At 47.7% G+C, this 17,653-nt stretch overlaps 2 protein-coding genes across 2 annotated transcripts in view; one reads left to right on the top strand and one right to left on the bottom strand.

The window, feature by feature from the left end:
• Positions 1–4,455, top strand: part of LOC102847641 (peptidyl-prolyl cis-trans isomerase-like 2-like) — a 61,263-nt gene extending 56,808 nt beyond the window's left edge. The window contains exons 16-20 of the mRNA XM_006894604.1: positions 2,705–2,761; positions 3,262–3,334; positions 3,476–3,538; positions 3,899–4,038; positions 4,359–4,455. Coding sequence (XP_006894666.1) covers positions 2,705–2,761; positions 3,262–3,334; positions 3,476–3,538; positions 3,899–4,038; positions 4,359–4,455 — 430 coding nt within the window. The remainder of the gene's footprint in view (positions 1–2,704; positions 2,762–3,261; positions 3,335–3,475; positions 3,539–3,898; positions 4,039–4,358) is intronic.
• A 4,567-nt stretch (positions 4,456–9,022) lies between these two features.
• Positions 9,023–13,813, bottom strand: LOC102847244 (protein yippee-like 1-like). Its single transcript, XM_006894603.1, has 5 exons — positions 13,804–13,813; positions 11,324–11,472; positions 10,581–10,624; positions 10,035–10,143; positions 9,023–9,109 (listed from the first exon to the last, which is right to left on the bottom strand). The coding sequence occupies exons 1-5, from the start codon at positions 13,811–13,813 to the stop codon at positions 9,023–9,025; spliced, it is 399 nt and encodes a 132-aa protein (XP_006894665.1).
• Positions 13,814–17,653: the final 3,840 nt, after the last annotated feature.

Raw genomic sequence — 17,653 nt, 5'->3', positions numbered from 1 at the left:
TGGGTGTGTCAGAGGCGGTGCGGATAGGGTCGCTATGAGTCGGAAACAACTCGACGGCACATAACAACAACAACAACACAGTATATTCAGTGATTCTTTGCCATTATAACAATTCAAATTCTAACTTTCAGATGCAGAGGAAGCAATTGAAAATACCAAGGCTTGGATTAAGTGCCCCTTAGGTCTTTAAATTGACTTTATTGTTCTTTAGCACTTTGGAGAGGTCCTTAACAGCACATTTCCCCAGAGCAACACATCTTTTGATTTCCTGACTGTTGCTACCATGGGTATTGATTGTGGGTCCAAGTAAAATGAAATTGTTGATAATTTCAAACTTTTCTCCATCTATCATTAAGTTTCTTATTGGTCCAGTAGTAAGGATTTTTGTTTTCTTGATGATACCAAATGGTTACCATAACAAACAGACTGGTTGCCTTGGTTACCATAGTGGTTGCCATTGTGACCAAACTAGTTGCCAAAGTGATAAGACCAGTTGATGAGAAAGAACAGTTCCCATGGTGACCAGGATTGTTGCCATGGTGGTGGGACTGGCTGCTATGGTGACCAGAATGGTTGCCAAAATGTATTGCCATGGTGACGAGAATGGCTCTCATCGTTACCAGAAATGGTTGCTGTGGTAACAAGACTGATGGCAATGGTTACTAGAATAGTTTATATGGTGACCAAACTGGTTTCCATGTTTACCAGAGTAGTAGCCATAAGTGATGACTAGGTTTCCACGGTACCCAGACCAGTTGCCATGGTAAGACCAGTTGCAATGGTGACCACAGTTTTTCCCATGGTGATCAGCCTCATTTCCATGGTGTCCAGACCAGGTGCTATGGTGACTAGAATGGTTTCCATGGTGACCAGAATGGCTGCCATAGCCAAAGAAAGGTCCCATAGTGATGAGAATGGTTGCCACTGTGATTAGACTAGTTTCCATGGTGATGGTGATGAGACTACTTGCCGTGCTTACCAGAATGATTGTGATTGTGATAGGAAAGATTGCCACGGTGACCAGAATGCTTGCATGGTGATGAGAGTGTTTGCCAAGCTCAAAGAAAAGTTTTCATGGTCCGGTAGCCACAGTTACCAGAATGGTGCCCAGAATGGTTGCCTTGGTTATCAGTAGTACCATGGTGACCAGTATCATTGCCATGGTGACAAGCCTTGTTGCCATGATTACCAGAATACAGTCTGGTGATGAGACCAGTTGCCATGGTGACCAGAATGGTGAGCACTTCAGGGCTGCTTCTATTTCTTGAAACACTTCAAACTGATATTCTGTCTTTATAGGTTATTTTTTAAAATGATGTTAACAGAGAGGGTTTCTTTCTTCCAAATGAATAGTCATTTGTATTAGCATGTTTATAGAATAACTCATCTTCTTCATTGAATTATGGCCTTGCCATAATTGCCATAATGGGTTCATACCTGTCTATAATCTGGAATGTCTACTAATGTGTGTATTACACCTTCAGTTTTGAGGTCAGGACTGTCTCTTTGCATGATTTTGCATCTAATGTGATTTTATACTTTCTGCACGTAGGTCCTTTGCTTTCCTGTAGGTTCTGTGCTTTCCAAGATAAAGCTGCTTCTTAAGGTTTTGGGATATTGTTATAAAAGAGTCCCCCACATTTCCAGGTCTAAATGGTTATAGCTTATGCCATCTAGCCCGTTATCAAATTCTCTCATAATTCAGATAGTTTTCAGTAAAGTTCTAAATTAGTTGTTGTGTACTGTCAAGTTGCAGCTGACTCATAGCTGACCCTCCAGCAGGTTTTCAGAGACAATTAATCGCACAAGAGGAGGCTGCCCATCTTTCTCCCATAAAGAAGCTGGTGGATTCAAACCCCATGCCTTTGGGTTGGCAGTGCAGCTGCTTAGCACTATCCCACCCAAGCTCCGATTTGTAGGAAGTCCAATGAGAATTCTAGATCATGTTCTCTAGAGTCCAGCACCTTGGCGAGATGGTATCCTCTGGCCTCTCCTGTGTTCTGGGCATGTCCGGGGTCACCCTGGGTCAGGGAGGCAGCACTTGGTCCCTTGAAAACATTTGTTTTGGGGCCTGTTTTTTGAGGAGAGTTTGCTAGGTCTTCTAGTGCTCTTGTGACATCTCCCACTGAGTTTTTCTTCTTGAGTTTGTGGATCTGGCTGTGTAGCTGTTGAAGTTTCTGGTTTGGAAACATAGGCAGGCTCTCACTTCCTGCTCTGAGTCCCAGCAGTCCAGCTTCAGCTTGCTCTGCTTTTCAACCTACTGGCCACACTGTGGGTGGACACTGTGTTGGCATACTGCTCTGTCTAGTCTTACAGCTTAAGAGTTTTATTGTCTGCACTGCAGCTGGGGCTGGCCCTCATCCTGTGGTTGCCTGGAGTTTAAATTATTTTGGCTTTGGCTGTTAGAACTTCTCAGCACTAGCCTTTGGAACCTCTGGTCCTGTCTCCTGTCTATCATGATTCCTTACTTTGCAGCTCCACTTTCTAGGTCAGTTTATTTTGCACAACTCGACCCTCAGTCTGGGCAGCAGGTGGGTCCTGGCCAGGAGCAAGAGCAGCTGGACACGAGGGATCTCCCGTTTCTGCTCCCCTTGGGGCCACACCAGGCCTCTTCCTGGTCCCTGGTTACTGCTCTAGGGTGTGGGAGGACCCCGCCAGGTTGGACGGTTACCCTGTGCTTCTCACTCTCATCTCCTCTCCTCAGCTTCATCACCTTCCGATCCTGTGCCTACCTTGACAAGAAGCACACCATCTTTGGGCGGTAAGAGTATGTACTGTGTTCTGGGTGGCAGCAGGCAGGAAGCTCCGAGACCCTCTGTGCTGGTGACCACAGGCTTTGTTACGTGAAGGGGCTGAGACCTTCGACCTGAGGAAGGCTGGCTCATTTCAACTCTTTTGGAAAATTACTCCAGTTAGCCAGCCAGCCTCCCCTCGCAGGACCCCCTGTCCTTTTCATCTAGTTCAGGCATTGGCATGGTTTTATCATCAATCTCTGCCACAGCCAGGTAACACTGCTGTTGTTTCCCAAAGTAGCCACAGGCAGTGTTTAAACAGAGAAGATTTTACCTACAAATACAAAACATTTACAGAAGCACAGGGTTCACACTTGGCCCCTGCCCTGTTTACTAGCACCCTGCTCCCCTTGCTTTTTGCCCAGCTGCTGATGGTGGGCTGCTGTGCTGCCTGCCCTGGCCCTGGCTCCTTGGGGTGCCATGAGTGCAGGTGCTGATCTGGCTTCCACCCCCTCCCTCCCTCCCGCAGGGTCGTTGGGGGCTTTGATACACTAACAGCCATGGAGAATGTGGAGAGTGACCCCAAAACTGACCGCCCTAAGGTATGTGCCTGGGGAAAGCTGAGATCTGTCGAGGAGCCTGCTATCTGTTAGCCCTGCTGACATTTCCCTCTCCCTCTCCCCCTTCCTACTGTCTCCTTCCCCTCTCCCTCTCCCCTTACTTTCTCTCTCCTGCTGTCCCAGGAAGAGATCTGCATACAGTCCACTGTGGTGTTTGTGGACCCCTATGAAGAAGCAGATGCTCAGGTGAGAGGCACCAGCTGCCCCTTCCGGGGACCACACTGAGCTACCTCCTCTTGTGCAGCAAGCATGCATATGTGTAGGGAGTTCTGGTGGCCTAGTGGTAAGAAACTACTCTGAAGTCCTGAAGGCACAATCCAACAGCTGCTGTGTGGGAGAAGGATGGGCATTTTCTTCCCATATGATTCATTGCCTCTGAAAACTCACTGGAGCATCAGCTCTGGGTGTGCTGTGACTCAAAACATGACAAGCAAGTTCATATCCTCTATGGGGGTGGGAGTGAGGTAGGCATACTTGTGGGTCTGGGTTCTGAGAGTTACTGCTCAGCTCTGGAGCTTGGCCTTACCATTGTCCTGCTGCCAGCAGATTGCTGAGGAACGGAAGAAGACACAGCAAAAGGAGGCAGCCCTGGAAACCAATGGGAAGATGAGCCAACCCCAACAAAGGAGCCCAGGACCTCAAGCATATCGCCAGGGGGTGGGCAAGTACATTAGCCGAGCAGTCACGTGAGTGCCCCCACCAGCATGCCTGCCCCCATGGCTCTGACCCTATCATGGGAAGACATTGCATCCGATCTGAGCTGGGGAGGGTCCCCTGTAGGCAGGAGTGCTGTACCCATAAAGCTGGGGGTGGGTCGGGTCAGACCAAGGGACTGAGCTGGATGTCAAGCTTGGAGAGCAGAAGCGAGGACAGATCTGGTGTCAGGTAGAGTTGGGGACAGATGTGATATTAAGTGGGGTTAGGGGAGAGGTGGTGTCCCGGGTGGGGCTGGGGACAGGTGTGGTGTCCAGCCAGGGACCTTGTGCGATTTCTCTTGTCCTCACAGGAAGCGGGCCTCAGAAGATGAGCCATCCACCAGCACAGCTACCTCCTCGACCAAGAAGAGGCCCAGCTGGGGCTTTGGGGACTTCAGCTCCTGGTAGCTGTCCCCCTTTGTAGCTATCGGGGCTTCTCCATTCTGAACACCATGCCCCATGGATACTCCTGTTCCTAGTCCTGTCTGGCAAGTGTCCCCGTCTCCCAGGGGGGCACGGGCAGGCATACCCATCTTATTGTCACCAGTACCTGGGCCAGCAGACCCTGGAACTGGCTGGACACAGGAGACCCTCAGACCACAGAAATGGAGCCAAGCTCTCAGGTGCAGGTGGAACCCTGGAGTGACTTCCAGCAAGTACACCGTTCTGGAGGATGATGAGCAGAGCTCTGGGAGCTGGCAGGACATCAGGCTGCCCATTCCCCCGGCTTCCAGAACCCTCCCTCCCTGAACCCCCATTTTTTTATTAAAACATCAGAATGTTTCCACTTGCTTCCATTCATTCCTCAGTTCATTCCAAATTCTGATCTAAGGTTCTGGATCCAATCAGCTACTCCAGAGACTGGAGACACATGATTTGAAGGCTTCCAAGGAAGCAGTTCTTCCCCTCTGGGCTGTCACCCATAGATATGCACAATTAGGCCATAAATTACAACCATGACCCCCAGCCCATGTATCCACCCCAGTCCACCACCCTGACCCACCACTTCTCCTCCAGCCAGCCCACAACTCTTGGCCCATCCCCACCCCCACCCCCACCTAGCCTAACATCCCCTCCCTGCCCACCGTGCTTAGAACCAAGTGTCTGCTTGGCCCTCTCCCTCACCTGAGCCCTCTGTTCCTCACACACATAGCTCATCCCTCTGGAATGTGAGATGCCCCCTGGAGGTGGTGGTCTGGGCCCCGTGGAGGTGAACCCTGACAGCTCTGAGAAGCTGTCTGGAGGAGGTGTTGAGAGGTGGCCCCAAGGAGATGACCCTCACAGCTGGAGGCTCCCTGGAGATGGTGTTCTGAGGTGACCCTGTGGATGGAGGTGACACATGACAGCTGATAGGCCCCCATGGAGGTGATCACTGACAGCTGAGAAATCACCTGGAAGTGTAGTTCTTAGGTAACCCCATGAAGGAGACCCCTAACAGCTGAGAATGCTTCACGGAGGTGTTTTGAGGTAGCCTCAAGGAAGTGGTCCCCAACAGCTGAGAAAACTCAGGAGGTTTGATGGTGGCGGCCTCGTGGAGGTGAACCCTGAGGTTCACCTGAGGGCCCCCCATGGAGGTGTTCAGAGTTAACCATGTAGAGGTGACCTGGACAGCTGAGAGGCCTCCCTGGAGGTGTTCTAAGGTAGCCCTGTGGATGTACCCCTGACAGTTTGTAACAAAGACCCAGCAGTAATATCCTTAAGTATCCCCATAGAGGTGATGCCTGCCTGACAGCTGAGAAAGCCCTTGAGGTGTTCTGCGGTGGTCCCTATGGAGGTGACCCCTGTCAGCTAAGTCCCCATGGAGGTGACCTCCTAACAGGTCTGAGAAGCCCCTGGAGGTACATGTTCTGAAGTGTGCCCACATTCTGTGGTGGCCCATGGAGGTGACCCCTGACAGCTGAGAGGCTCCCTGGAGGGGCTGCCTGAAGTGATTCCATGCTGCCTGGACAGCTGAGAGGTCTCCATGGAGTTCTGTCCTGAGGTGGCCCCATTCACGGTGACCTGGCTGAGACAGTGACCAGAGGAAGTCTTATTTCTGAAGCTTGGACATGTACAGAGGACCAGAGACTGGTGGCATGTCCAGGGGATATGGTGGTCGTAGAGGCAGCTTTGTGGCCAGCTCCATAGTCCTGCGGCTTGCTATGCGCCTCCAGGTGTCCCGTTAGCTGTTGGCTCAGGTCACTCTTTGGGCATGTGGTGGGGACCCCATGGGGTCAGGCTGAGCTGGGTGCAGGGGATGGGCCAGCAGCCTGCCCTCTGCACACTGGTGCTCCTTCCGGGATCACTTCTAACCACTGAGCCCCTGAATCAGCCTTCACCTGGCACTCTTCGGGAAAGCCAAAGGCTTCAGAGAAAATTACCTCTTCTGGCCCCTGTATAATATCTGCGAGATTCCATCTTGAAGAAGGGTCAGGATAGAAAAATATAAAAGAGCAACAAAGAGTAGCCAAAATAAATGGCTAAGTCATATGCAGGCCTGCCTCTTCAAAGAAAGCAAGCCCCGGGAGAGATTGGCTGTGTAGGACTTGAAGAGGAAGGAAGCTTCCAGCACAGCTGAAGAGCACATATAGGGTACCCAGCGAGTATCTGCTGCCCAGAAGCCAGCGGTGGTCAGACCATCTTATTTCAATAGGAACTTACAGTTGGCAGACAACTAACAAAAAAGTGATGAAAGTTGTCGGTATCAGTTTAAAAAACAACAACAAAATAATCAGTCTGCTATCAAAAAACCCCTGAAATATCATCACCAGAGTCAACTATACAAAAAAACCAAAGTGCTCAGACAAAAGGAGCAAGAAAAGGGGGCGGAGGGAAGAAAGGTAAAGAGGGTTGATCATAGATAGGGTCATACAATTTGATGGGGTAGGGGTGGGGGTTGGAGGAAATGAGATGCAGTGTGGAAAACAATGTATTTGAACTTTGTAAATAAACCAGTTTTTAAAAACCAAGCTTGTCCAGAGTATTTTAAAAAAACCAAAACTTTAAATATTTTGGTCATGAAAGATTATCTTCACTCTGAGAGAACCATCTTAGGGGTATAGAGCAGAACGTGAAGGCCACTTCATTTCCCAGAGTCCCCAGCCCAGCCTGGACTCTGGTGTCAGAGAACCAGGGGACACGCATGTAAACCTCAGCTTACATTAGACTTCCACTTGGTCAAGTATTAAATCCTTTGTCAGGTGCCTTCAGCTGCCAAATTTGAACCAAGAACCAAGGCCAGGTCTGACTGTGTGGTAGTCCACAGGAGAGACGGCCTTGGATTGAGACCACAACCACTGGCTGAGTGGGGGTCCCCCACAAGTTAAAATTTAAGATCTGGACAGAGGTAAACCTCCCTGGGAGAGTTCAGCTAGCCCACAGGGTGGGAGTAGGCTCAGGGACCAGAGATGGGCCACTGAGGAGTCAGAGGCTCTAGGGGTCAAAGACCAGCACTCACACAGCCCTGCTCTGGGTGTGGGAAAATGTCCACACCAGGCTTCTGGCCGCAGTGTTCATTCCCTGCCTGGTAAACAACTGCATTTCTCACTGGTTTACCCCAGGTCATCTTCCTGCCCTATGCCTGCAGTGGATAAGTTCGTGACCACCTGTAGAGCCACTGGGCACCTGTGAGGAGCCGTGACTTCCACCTTGGAGCACCTTAGGTCTCTGCTCGCTGACTTGGGGACAGGGCAAGCTGGACAGCCTCAATAATAAACCAGACTTTTCACCTTTTCTGAACAATGTTAAAGCCAGCTGGCTCTCAGGCACTGTCCTTGAGCCGAAGTGCTTGCTGCTCGCCTGGCAAAGCCTGTTTTGTGTCCAGGGACAGCTGAGCAGACACTGTGTGGAGTGAGGTGGGACTATCACCCTAAGGGGGGGTGGCCCTGGCACTTGAGCACTTCTGTGTTTTTCCCTCATGAGAGGGGCCCAGCAGCTTAAAAAGACACTCACCCAGACCCCCTCCATCTGCAGCCTGTCCAGCACTGACCCTCTACCTCCCCTCTGTCCACCACTGGTCCTCCATCCGCACCCTGTTCAGCATTGACCTTCCATCTATGCTCTTTCTGCCACTGACCCTCAATCTGTGACCTTTCTAGCACTGACCATCTTCCCACTGTCCACCACTGACCCCTTCCATGGGTGGCCTGCCAGCATTTACCCTCTATCTGTGGCCTGTCCAGCACTCAACACTCTATGGATGGCCTACACAATACTGACCCTCCATCCATGGCCTGTCCGTTACTGGCCCTTCAATACTGACCCTACATCTATGGCCTGCCCATTACTGGCCCTTCCATGGGCAATCTGTCCAGTACGGATGCTCCATCTGTGACCTGTCCAGCATTGACCTTCCATCTGTGACTTGACTAGCATTGACCCTTCAATCTGTGGCTTGTCCATCACTGACTCCTCCATGGACAGCCTGTCCAGTACTGACTGTCCATCTATGGCCTGCACAGCACTGGATCCTCTGTCTGAGACCTGTTCAGCACTCACCTGTCTATCTGTGACTTGTCTACAGTCTTGAATAAGGCTGTAAAAGGCCTCAGTGTGAAAATGGACTGTCCCCTCATAGAGGTTCCTAACTGACCAATACACTCCTAAAAGTCCATCTGTAAGAGGAATATGCAACATGGGAGTTTTGTGGCTTTAAAAATAATATCAGGACAACAATACCCGAATAAGGGACCCCTGCACAGCCTCAGCAGAGGGGCATCTATGGACACAAAGACACACAGCGTTCAGGTGATGGGCCGAGCTGCAAGAAGATGCTGGCCAGACGGGAGTCTTTGGCTGGTTAATTCTTTCTAGAACTTGGGAAGTTAGAAAATGGTCTCTGGAGAACCAGGAACCACCACGGACATGGAGAGGAGATGGGAGAGCCTGACACAGTGGGATGGGGCCACAGGCTGTGGAGAACAGTCCCCTACACTGTCCGAGAAGGTGGCTTGTCATCCAGTCTCACCAACCAGTCTTTGGGAACACAGCTGCCCCTCTACCAGCCGTTGTCCTTGATCATGTGGGCGAGCTCAATGATAAACTTTCCTTCCTTGTATTTCTGGCTGCTCTCAAAGGCGTGCTCCTTGAAAGGAAGAGGGGGAGAGAGTCTTTAGGGCCAGTCAGACTTCATTTTCAGATCCCACTGTATGCACCCACATTGCAGTGTATTCTCTGTGCCTTCCAGCAAGTATCACTGCCCAGAGTGGGGGGCCCATGGGGAGTGACTGAATTGTGGGGGACGATGATCAAGTGAGGGGACTGGGACTGTTTGTGTAAGGTGGCTGAGGGGGTGCTGAGAGGAAGGTGACCCTTCTGGAACTCCCCCCATCTGAGGCGACCACCAACAAGCACAGGGCCAGCCCAAGGTGAAAAGCCCCTCTCTACTTTCCCGCTAGGTTGAGAGTGTGGCTAAGCTGGGGAGCTGGGGCCTTGGCTGTTGTGTCAGAGGCTCAGAGCAGAAGAGGAGTGACACCATGGAGACAGCTGCATTACAGTTAAAGTGCTGAGGACATAGGCAGGCCTCACATGTGATCCATGCTTCGGGGGGACTGAGTTCTCCACAACTAACTTTGAGCCCACTGTTGATATTGTTAGGTGCCATTACAGCAACTCTTATGAACAACAGATCTGAACTCTGACCTATCCTGTGCCATCCCTACAGTCTCTGACACACTCGAATCCATGGCTGCAGTCACTGTGTCAATCCATGTGGTTGAGCTGTGGTGTTGGAGAAGAGTGCTGGGTATCCCATAGAATGCCAAAGGAACAAATAATGTCTTGGAGAAAGTAATCCTTGAGGGCAAGGATGGCGAAACTTCATCTCACATACTTTGGGAGAGGATGAGAGAGGCTATTCTTTGGAGAGGGACATCATGCTAGGAAAGGCAAAGGGTCGATGAAGGAGAGGAAGACCCTCGACCAGATGGACTGACACAGTGAGTATATTCGTGACACATCCTATGACTGTGAGAATGCTAGGCAACATGCTACAGCCAGAAGGGACTCACATATTTCCAGCCCAGGGTGGTTTTGCAGTTTTCACAATAGATGTCGGCGACCGCATGTAAGCCAGTCAGGAGAATGCGCTCCTCTGCTGGACCACAGCCTACATTCACTCTGCGGGGAGAATGCACAGCGCTGGGTGCAGGTGGGAGACTTGGGGACAGGACTCCTCCTCCAGCTGCCCTGCTGTCACCTGCCTCCAGCCAGAGGCCCTGATTTTCCACATCAATTGGCAACTAGAAACTGGACCTTTCCGAAGGCCAGAGGCATTTCTTCAGTCTCACCCTTCACTGCCCCACCCTCTCTGTGGGAATCTATCTGAAAATCCCAGGATGGGGAGAGTAGTGAGGAGATGGGGCAACGTGGCTGAGGATAAAGAACCAAAACAGGAAATGATGTACAGGAAATAATGTGTGTAATGGAACTCAAGAGAAGAGAGGGTCTGGCTGCCTGGAAGACTCAACAGTCAGAGGGCCACGGAGCAAGCAGCCATGTCTGAGGGTGAGGTGACCACATCTGCACAGCTGGGGACATGAGTCATGAGTACTCACACGGAGTTGAAGAGGTAGGCCCGGCCCTGGCTCCCCTGGAAGGACTGCAACGAAGCAGAGAGTTTCACCATCAGATGCTTCATGGCCATGAAGTGGTCATGGGTGGTGCATCTTGGGATGGGTAAGCTGTGCATTTTGGGGGGATGGATGTCAGTGTGGCTGGGGGCCACCCTGTAGATAATGACAGGCAGAGAGAGTGCCCAGGGCTCAACTAGGATACAGCCCTTGGGTCAAAACTGACTCACAGTCTATCTTCTGGGGGGCTTTCCAAAGCTCTAAATCTCACAGAAGGAGACCACCCATCTTACTCCTGCTGATGAATTCAAACTGCCAGAGAGATAAAGCTTTTTAATTCAACTCCCTACAGGCTAGGCCACTAGCACTCCTAAATCAGGTGATGGTGTTGTGGCTGACCTTCTGGCAAATTTTCAGAAACAGTAAATCTCATGGGAGAAGGTTGCCCATCATTCTACCACAGAGAAGCTGGTGGATCTGAACTGCTTGCTTTCAGGCTGGCAGAGCAACTCCTTACCACTAGGCCACCAAAGCTCCCAACTAGGACTAGTCCATTAGGTATTCCTTAACCAAGTAAGAACAGGAAAAAATGACAAAAATCCCACCAAAATTTGTGCAAGCTCAAGATCAAGGTTGCAGTGACTTTTAGAACTCAGCCAGCTTCGATCCCAAAGGGCACCATATTATAGTGTCTGAATGCCTCGGCTGCAGTCCGGGCAACCAATTACCTTGGAGACAAGCTCATCGTGGTTGGCCAGGTGAGCCCTGCAGTGGATGCAGCTGTATGTGCGGTGGCCGTTGGGCAGGTAAGCTTGGAAGGTTTTGGACCTGGTCATCTTTACTGTCTCTGCTGGGGCCTCCACACTCAGCTCAGGGCCTGTGGGCAGGGATCACAGCTCTATGGGGCCCCAGGGCCACAGCAGACACAGGATGACACAAGCGAGGGCTACCCAGAGGGACGAGAGAAGGGATCACCACCTACAAGGGAATGAAGGCAGAGCCACAGGTTAGTGAGTGACAAACACACCACACGGCTGGGTTTTAGGGTTCACGGTGTTGTTTCCTAGACGGCTGACATTTCATTTTGAGAATCAGTGTAAAGACATTAGAAAGCTCTGGTGGCCTAGTGGTTAGAAGTTGTGCTGCAATCCAGGAGGCATACGGTTCAAATCCCACCAGTTGCTCCGTGGGAGAAGGATGGGAACTCTCCTCCTGTCTGACTAAATGCCTTTGAACACCCTCTGAAGGGTCAGCTATGGGTCAGTTCCAATTCGATGGCACACAACCACCACAACAACATAAAGACTATATGAACAATTTGTACACAAATCTCTTTGTAATAGTTATTTGATGGTTTGAGTAAAGATTTACAAAGCAAATTGATTCGGCCTCCTATTTAAAAAATGTGTTTGGCCAGCAGTATGGGGCTTGGAATCCAGTTTGGAAGTCGTCTGCAGCAGCCGGATTTTACATACAGAGGCTTGTTTGCTCCTTGTGAGGATTAGGATGGAATGTTGACTCTCTAATGGGTATGAGATGATGTGATTGGCCTCCTATTTAAAAACGCAGTTATGCCCTCGGGTCTGCGGCCCTCAGACCTGGTTTTAATTGGTTTTGGTCAAACATTCTTCTAAGCGGTATAGGTATAGCATGGGTCTGTCCATTTGCTGTACAGAAGTAACTCGTGGTTGCTGTGATGCTGAACACTGTGACACTGATGTGTCAAATGCGATAATGGTTACCCATGGTGGACAGTGTTTGGTGGAGCTCCCCAATTAAAACAAGCTTGGAAGAAGGAGTGGTATCCACTTCTGAAATGGCTTGCCTCTGGAACTCCATGAACGTGGAGAAACGAGAAATGTTATACAAGTGTTCAGGTATTTTGTTCATAGGGTCACTATGAGTCGTCTACAACTTGACGGCACTTAACAACAGCAACATTCAAACACATTTTGTTGCACGGCATCAATTCCACTACCCAGAATATAACCACTGTCCTCCACTTGCTTTCAGTACTTCTGATTTCCATTCATCCTCTTACAGCTCTGTGTCTTCCTCAGACCTTACTGTTTATGGCTTTTCCCTTCATCCAACTACATGTGCCCATTAGCTGTTTAGGAGTTTTGAAATTTTTTCTGGCTAGCTTCCTATCCCTGGTAAAAAAACACAAGAATTTGCAACCCCTTCCAAAGTTGTTGACAAAACTGTTCTTATAAAATCATTGTCCTTTTGTGACTGAGTTTTTTTCCCCCAATTAGTGTAATGTCTTCTAGATACAACCAGGTTGTGTAGTATTTAGGGAATTCCTTATTTTTTTTTCAGTGTTGCATAATACTCCATAATACAGTTCTTAGTGTTTGTACCAAAAATGTAAAAAGTTAAAAATAAAAATATAAAAATTATTTTATAAATTCCAAAAGTTCTTTCTAGTTTAAAATCTGGAGGCAATTTTCCTTAAGAGGCTATTAATACCAATCTCTTTAATTGGTGGTATGTTTTTACATCTTAAGGCCTGTTAAGTCACACTCTAATATAACACACAGTAGTGTACTCATTCAAATTTTTAACTTTTCACAGTACCTAGCAAACCGACTACAGAATATGGATTACCACCTTCAAAAAGCTTAGAGTGTGCACATCATTCTGCCAGGAGGACCAAGGTGAGGCAGCATTTCCCTTTAAGAAATAATTCTACTACAAACAACATGGAAACAGAAAGTTACTTCAAATGTCCAAGACATAGACATGCGTAACTGTGTTTCCAAACTATTAAGTGTGTACTTGATCCACAGTCACGCAGTACATCAACAGAGAACTACCAGAAATAGCAAGCTGGGTTTAGAAGAGGTCATGGAACTAGAGACATTATCACCGATGTCAGATAGATCTTGGTAGAAAGCAAAGAGTACCAAAGGAATGTCTATCTGTGTTTAATCAAAGGCATTTGACTGTGTAGATCACAACAAATTGTGGCTGACTCTGAAAAGAATGGGAATCCCAGAACACTTGATTGTACTCATGCGAAATTTTAACTTGTACTAGGAAACAGTTGTCAGAACAGAGCAAAGAAAGGCTGAGTCTAAGGAGATCAGGGAAATAGTGTCCCGAAAGAAGACGCTGATAAGTTGACCAAAGAAGGATTTGCTGCATCCCTGTGTCCTTGTTAAGGAATATATGGTGGACAACCAAGCCTGGGGGATAAACATACAGTCTGTCATCCTCAAACTCCTAGAAAGAATGAAAAGATACACTTTTTAAAATGTATCCATTTCAACCATAACAAGTTAGAGTGCAACCCTTTATTACTGTCCGTCAAGACCCCAGCCACTTTGGATCAACAATCATCCTAATAACTATTTGGGTATATGGATCATTACTCTAAAATATCAAAGACTGCAGACTTTAGTCTGGATTGCATCTTAAGAAAACAAAAATCCTAGCTACCTGACAACCCAGAGAACCCAGGCAACATCATGATAGATGGAGAAAGACTGAAACTGTCAATGACTTCATCTTTCTTGGATCCACAATCAATACACTTGATAATAGCAGTCAGGATATCAGGAAATGTACTGCAGTGGAAAATTCTGCAGTCAGCGAACTCTCCAAATTATTAAGGAGCGATGATGTCCGTTTGAGAGCTAAGATGTACCTGATTCAGGCCATGCTTGGAACCAAGTGTCGGCTACAACCAAAGGTTCATAAATTATACTAGAGATGCTCTACAAGGGGTGGCAAGCCTATTTAACACCACCATTCTGATGATGTGGAGAAAACAGGATGGGACTTCACATAATGCTGGAAGAGAAAGAAAGTGTGTGTGTGATGTTAGGAGGCAATGGCCCTCCTTGTTAGGAATAAAAATCTTGGACAACAAACTAGAAGAGAAACCAGGAATGAGTGACTTTTTACTGACTGCCTAGAAGGGTAGTTTGGTAGGTGGGAAAACAGGGCTGCTGTTTTTGTTGTTTGGTTTTGTGTTTTTTGGTTTTTTGTTTTGTTTTGTTTTGTTTTTAACAGTACACAAATAGGATAAGGGGATAAGGAGGGAAGGACAGAAGGGGCTATAATAAAGGAGATAAGACTTAAGAGTTAGCCAGCTGTTTACTCTGCTGACCTGTATATGGTTTTGCAGAAATATTTTTAAAGCTGGTAATATCATTGATTTCACATGCAAGCAAGATTCTACTAAAGATTATCCAAAAATGACTGGAAACAGCACATCAGCAGAGAACTGCCAGAAGTCCAGGCTGGGTTTAGAAGGGGTTGGGGTACAAGGGATATTATAGCTGATGTTAGATGGATCTTAGCTGAAAGCAGGGAATACCAGAAGAATGTCTGTGTTTCATTGACTATGCAAAGGCATTTGACTGTGTGGATCATAACAAACTGTGGCTGACTCTGAGAAGAATGGGAATCCCAGAACACTTGATCGTTCTAATGCGAAACCTATACTTGGACCAGGAGGCAGTCGTCAGAACAGAGCAAGGGAACACTGCATGGCTCAAAATTGGGAAGGGTATATGCCAGGGATGTGTCCTGTCTCCATACCTTTTCAACCTGTATGCAGAACAGATTATCCAGGAGGCTGGGCTCTATGAGGAGAAATGTGGGGTCAAGATTGGTGGAAGATTTATTAATGTCTGCATTATGCAGATGATACAGCCCTGCTTGCTGAAACTGAAGAGGACCTGAAGCGCTTGCTGCAGAGGGTCAAGGACTGCAGCCTCCAATACGGATTGAGGCTCAATGTCAAGAAGACAAATAAGGGGAGCTCTGGTGGCCTAGTGGCAAGAAGCTGCAACTACAATCCCAGAGGTGCACGGTTCGAATCCACCAGATGCTCTGCCGGGTAAGGAGGGGCAATCTCCTCCTGTACCAGTCAGATCTGATTTGACGGTACACGCACACAAAAATAAAACGAAAAATAAAAAAAAGAAGACAAATATTCTCACCACTGGACCAATTGGCAGCATCAGGATGGATGGTGAAGAGATTGAGATTGTTCACAGCTTTAGTTTACTTGGCTCCACAGTCAACTCCCTTGGCACCAGTAACCAGGGAATTAAAAGATGTATTGCCATGGGAAAGTCTGCTGTTAGGGACCTCTCCAAAGTACTGAAGAGCAATGTTGTCTCTCTGAAGACTAAGGTGCATCTGATACAGGCCATGGTCTTTGCAATCACTTGTTATGGATCAGAGAGTTGGACAATGACTAGAGAGGATAGAAGGAGAATCGATGCCTTTGAGCTGTGGTGCTGGAGAAGAATATTGAGGGTACCATGGACTGCCAGGAAAACAAACAGATTCATCCTGGAAAGGGTTAAACCGGACGGCTCCCTGGAGGCAAGGATTCTGAGACTCCATCTAACATACTTTGGACATGTTGTAAGGAGAGACCAGTCCTTGGAGAGGGACATCATGCTTGGTAGGGAGGGTAGAGGGACGCGCAGGAGGGGAAGACCCTCTATGAGATGGATTGATTCAGTGACTGGGATAATCGGGATGGGTTTGTCAGAGGCAGTGCGTTTGGCACAGGACAGAGCAGAGTTTAGGGCTGCTGTACATAGGGTCGCTATGAGTCGCAAGCGACTCAACGGCAAATAACAACACCAACAACAATATTAAAGCCTTGTTACAATTCTAAGGATAATTAAGATCAATAAGGTCCCTGAAAATGGCTCTGTTTCTTTGGTGGTTGTTTTTGGTTTTTTGTGGTTTTGGTTTTTCTTTTTTTTAAAAATAATTTTTTTATGTTATTTTTATTATTTTGTGTGTGTGTACCGTCAAATCAGATCTGACTGGTACAAGAGGAGATTGTCCCTCCTTCTCCAGCAGAGCATCTGGTGGGTTCGAACCGCGTACTTCTAGGATTGCAGTGCAGCTTCTTGCCACTAGGCCACCAGAGCTCGCTGGTTTTTCTTTTCTTTTTTTTTTTTTTAAAAAAAAAAAGACTTAAGCATTTTGCAGAAAAGAATGTATACTCCATAATACTCAAGTTAATGAGGATTCAGGGAATGGATAAAAACTCTAGGCGGACTGTAAAAAGCACAAAGCACATCAGGCTGCTGTATCATGTGGGCTTGGGCGCCTGACTTTGCAAAACTGCTTAATAAAAGTCCTGGTAGTCTAGTGGCAAGAAGGTGTACTGCAATCCCGAAGGCACACGGTTTGAGGCCACCAGCTGCTCCTCCCATGTGATTAACTGCCTCTGAAAACCCACCAGAGGGTCAGCTATGGGTCGGTTCTGACTCTATAGTACACAACAAACAATAACAGCTTACTCAATTGAGTTGTGATTGGATTTCTTGAATGCCTGTCAAGCCAATATTCTAGGTAATTATCCACAAACTCATATAGGCTAAGATGGCCTGAAGGCACCATTCTCAGCTCAGGGAGCAAACCTGGCTGAGGATCACACTGATCTGCCAGTTACCAAGAGGAGCTGAGACAGTGCCCTGGTACTGACAATGTTTTTCACAGAAAACGGCTCAAAGTCTTCTGGAAAGTTCTGTCATTAAGCTGTCCACTTCATTAATCCTTATTTGCAAATATGTTTTTTAAAGTTATGTCATTTGAGGGACAGATTATGGCACCTCAAACTCTGGCTCCTCCTCAAGAGAGAGGGTCCTGGTGGAGCAACAAGTAGGACTGGATCTGAGGTCAAGAGGGTGTAAGGTCAGAGTTCACTGACCTGTGACCACTGGTCAGTCACTGGTCACTATTCAGCCTAGCTTTCTCTTTTCAAAATATTTTTATTATATAATTATTTTATAATAATTCATTTACATTTTGTTTTATATGCATTGTATTCCATACAATCTCTCATTTATATTGTGTTTCATATAATCACTTATATACACTCTATTTCATATAATTACCATTGATCTATTTTTTTAAAAATCCTGGCTTTGTATTTTTTTATTATTAAGTGCTTGCTGCAGAAGTTCAAGGACTGCAGCCTCCAATATGGATTGAAGCTCAACATCAAGAAAACAAAGATTCTCACCACTGGGCCAATTGGCAGCATCAGTATGGATGGTGAAGAGATTTATTTG

The sequence above is a fragment of the Elephantulus edwardii genome, unplaced genomic scaffold (assembly GCF_000299155.1).
Source record: "Elephantulus edwardii isolate Elephantulus edwardi_28Jun2011 unplaced genomic scaffold, EleEdw1.0 scaffold00146, whole genome shotgun sequence".
NCBI classification, from domain to species: domain Eukaryota; kingdom Metazoa; phylum Chordata; class Mammalia; order Macroscelidea; family Macroscelididae; genus Elephantulus; species Elephantulus edwardii.
Note: the sequence above shows the minus strand (reverse complement) of the source record. Positions and strands in the feature narration are given on the sequence as shown.

Excerpts from the sequence above, each read along its gene's own strand:
- LOC102847244 (XM_006894603.1), bottom strand. Across the intron at positions 10,144-10,580 it reads GCCTACCTCTTCAACTCCGT|AGTGAATGTAGGCTGTGGTC; the intron begins GTGAGTACTCAT and ends TTCTCCCCGCAG. Across the intron at positions 9,110-10,034 it reads CCACCCTGGGCTGGAAATAT|GAGCACGCCTTTGAGAGCAG; the intron begins GTGAGTCCCTTC and ends CTTCCTTTCAAG.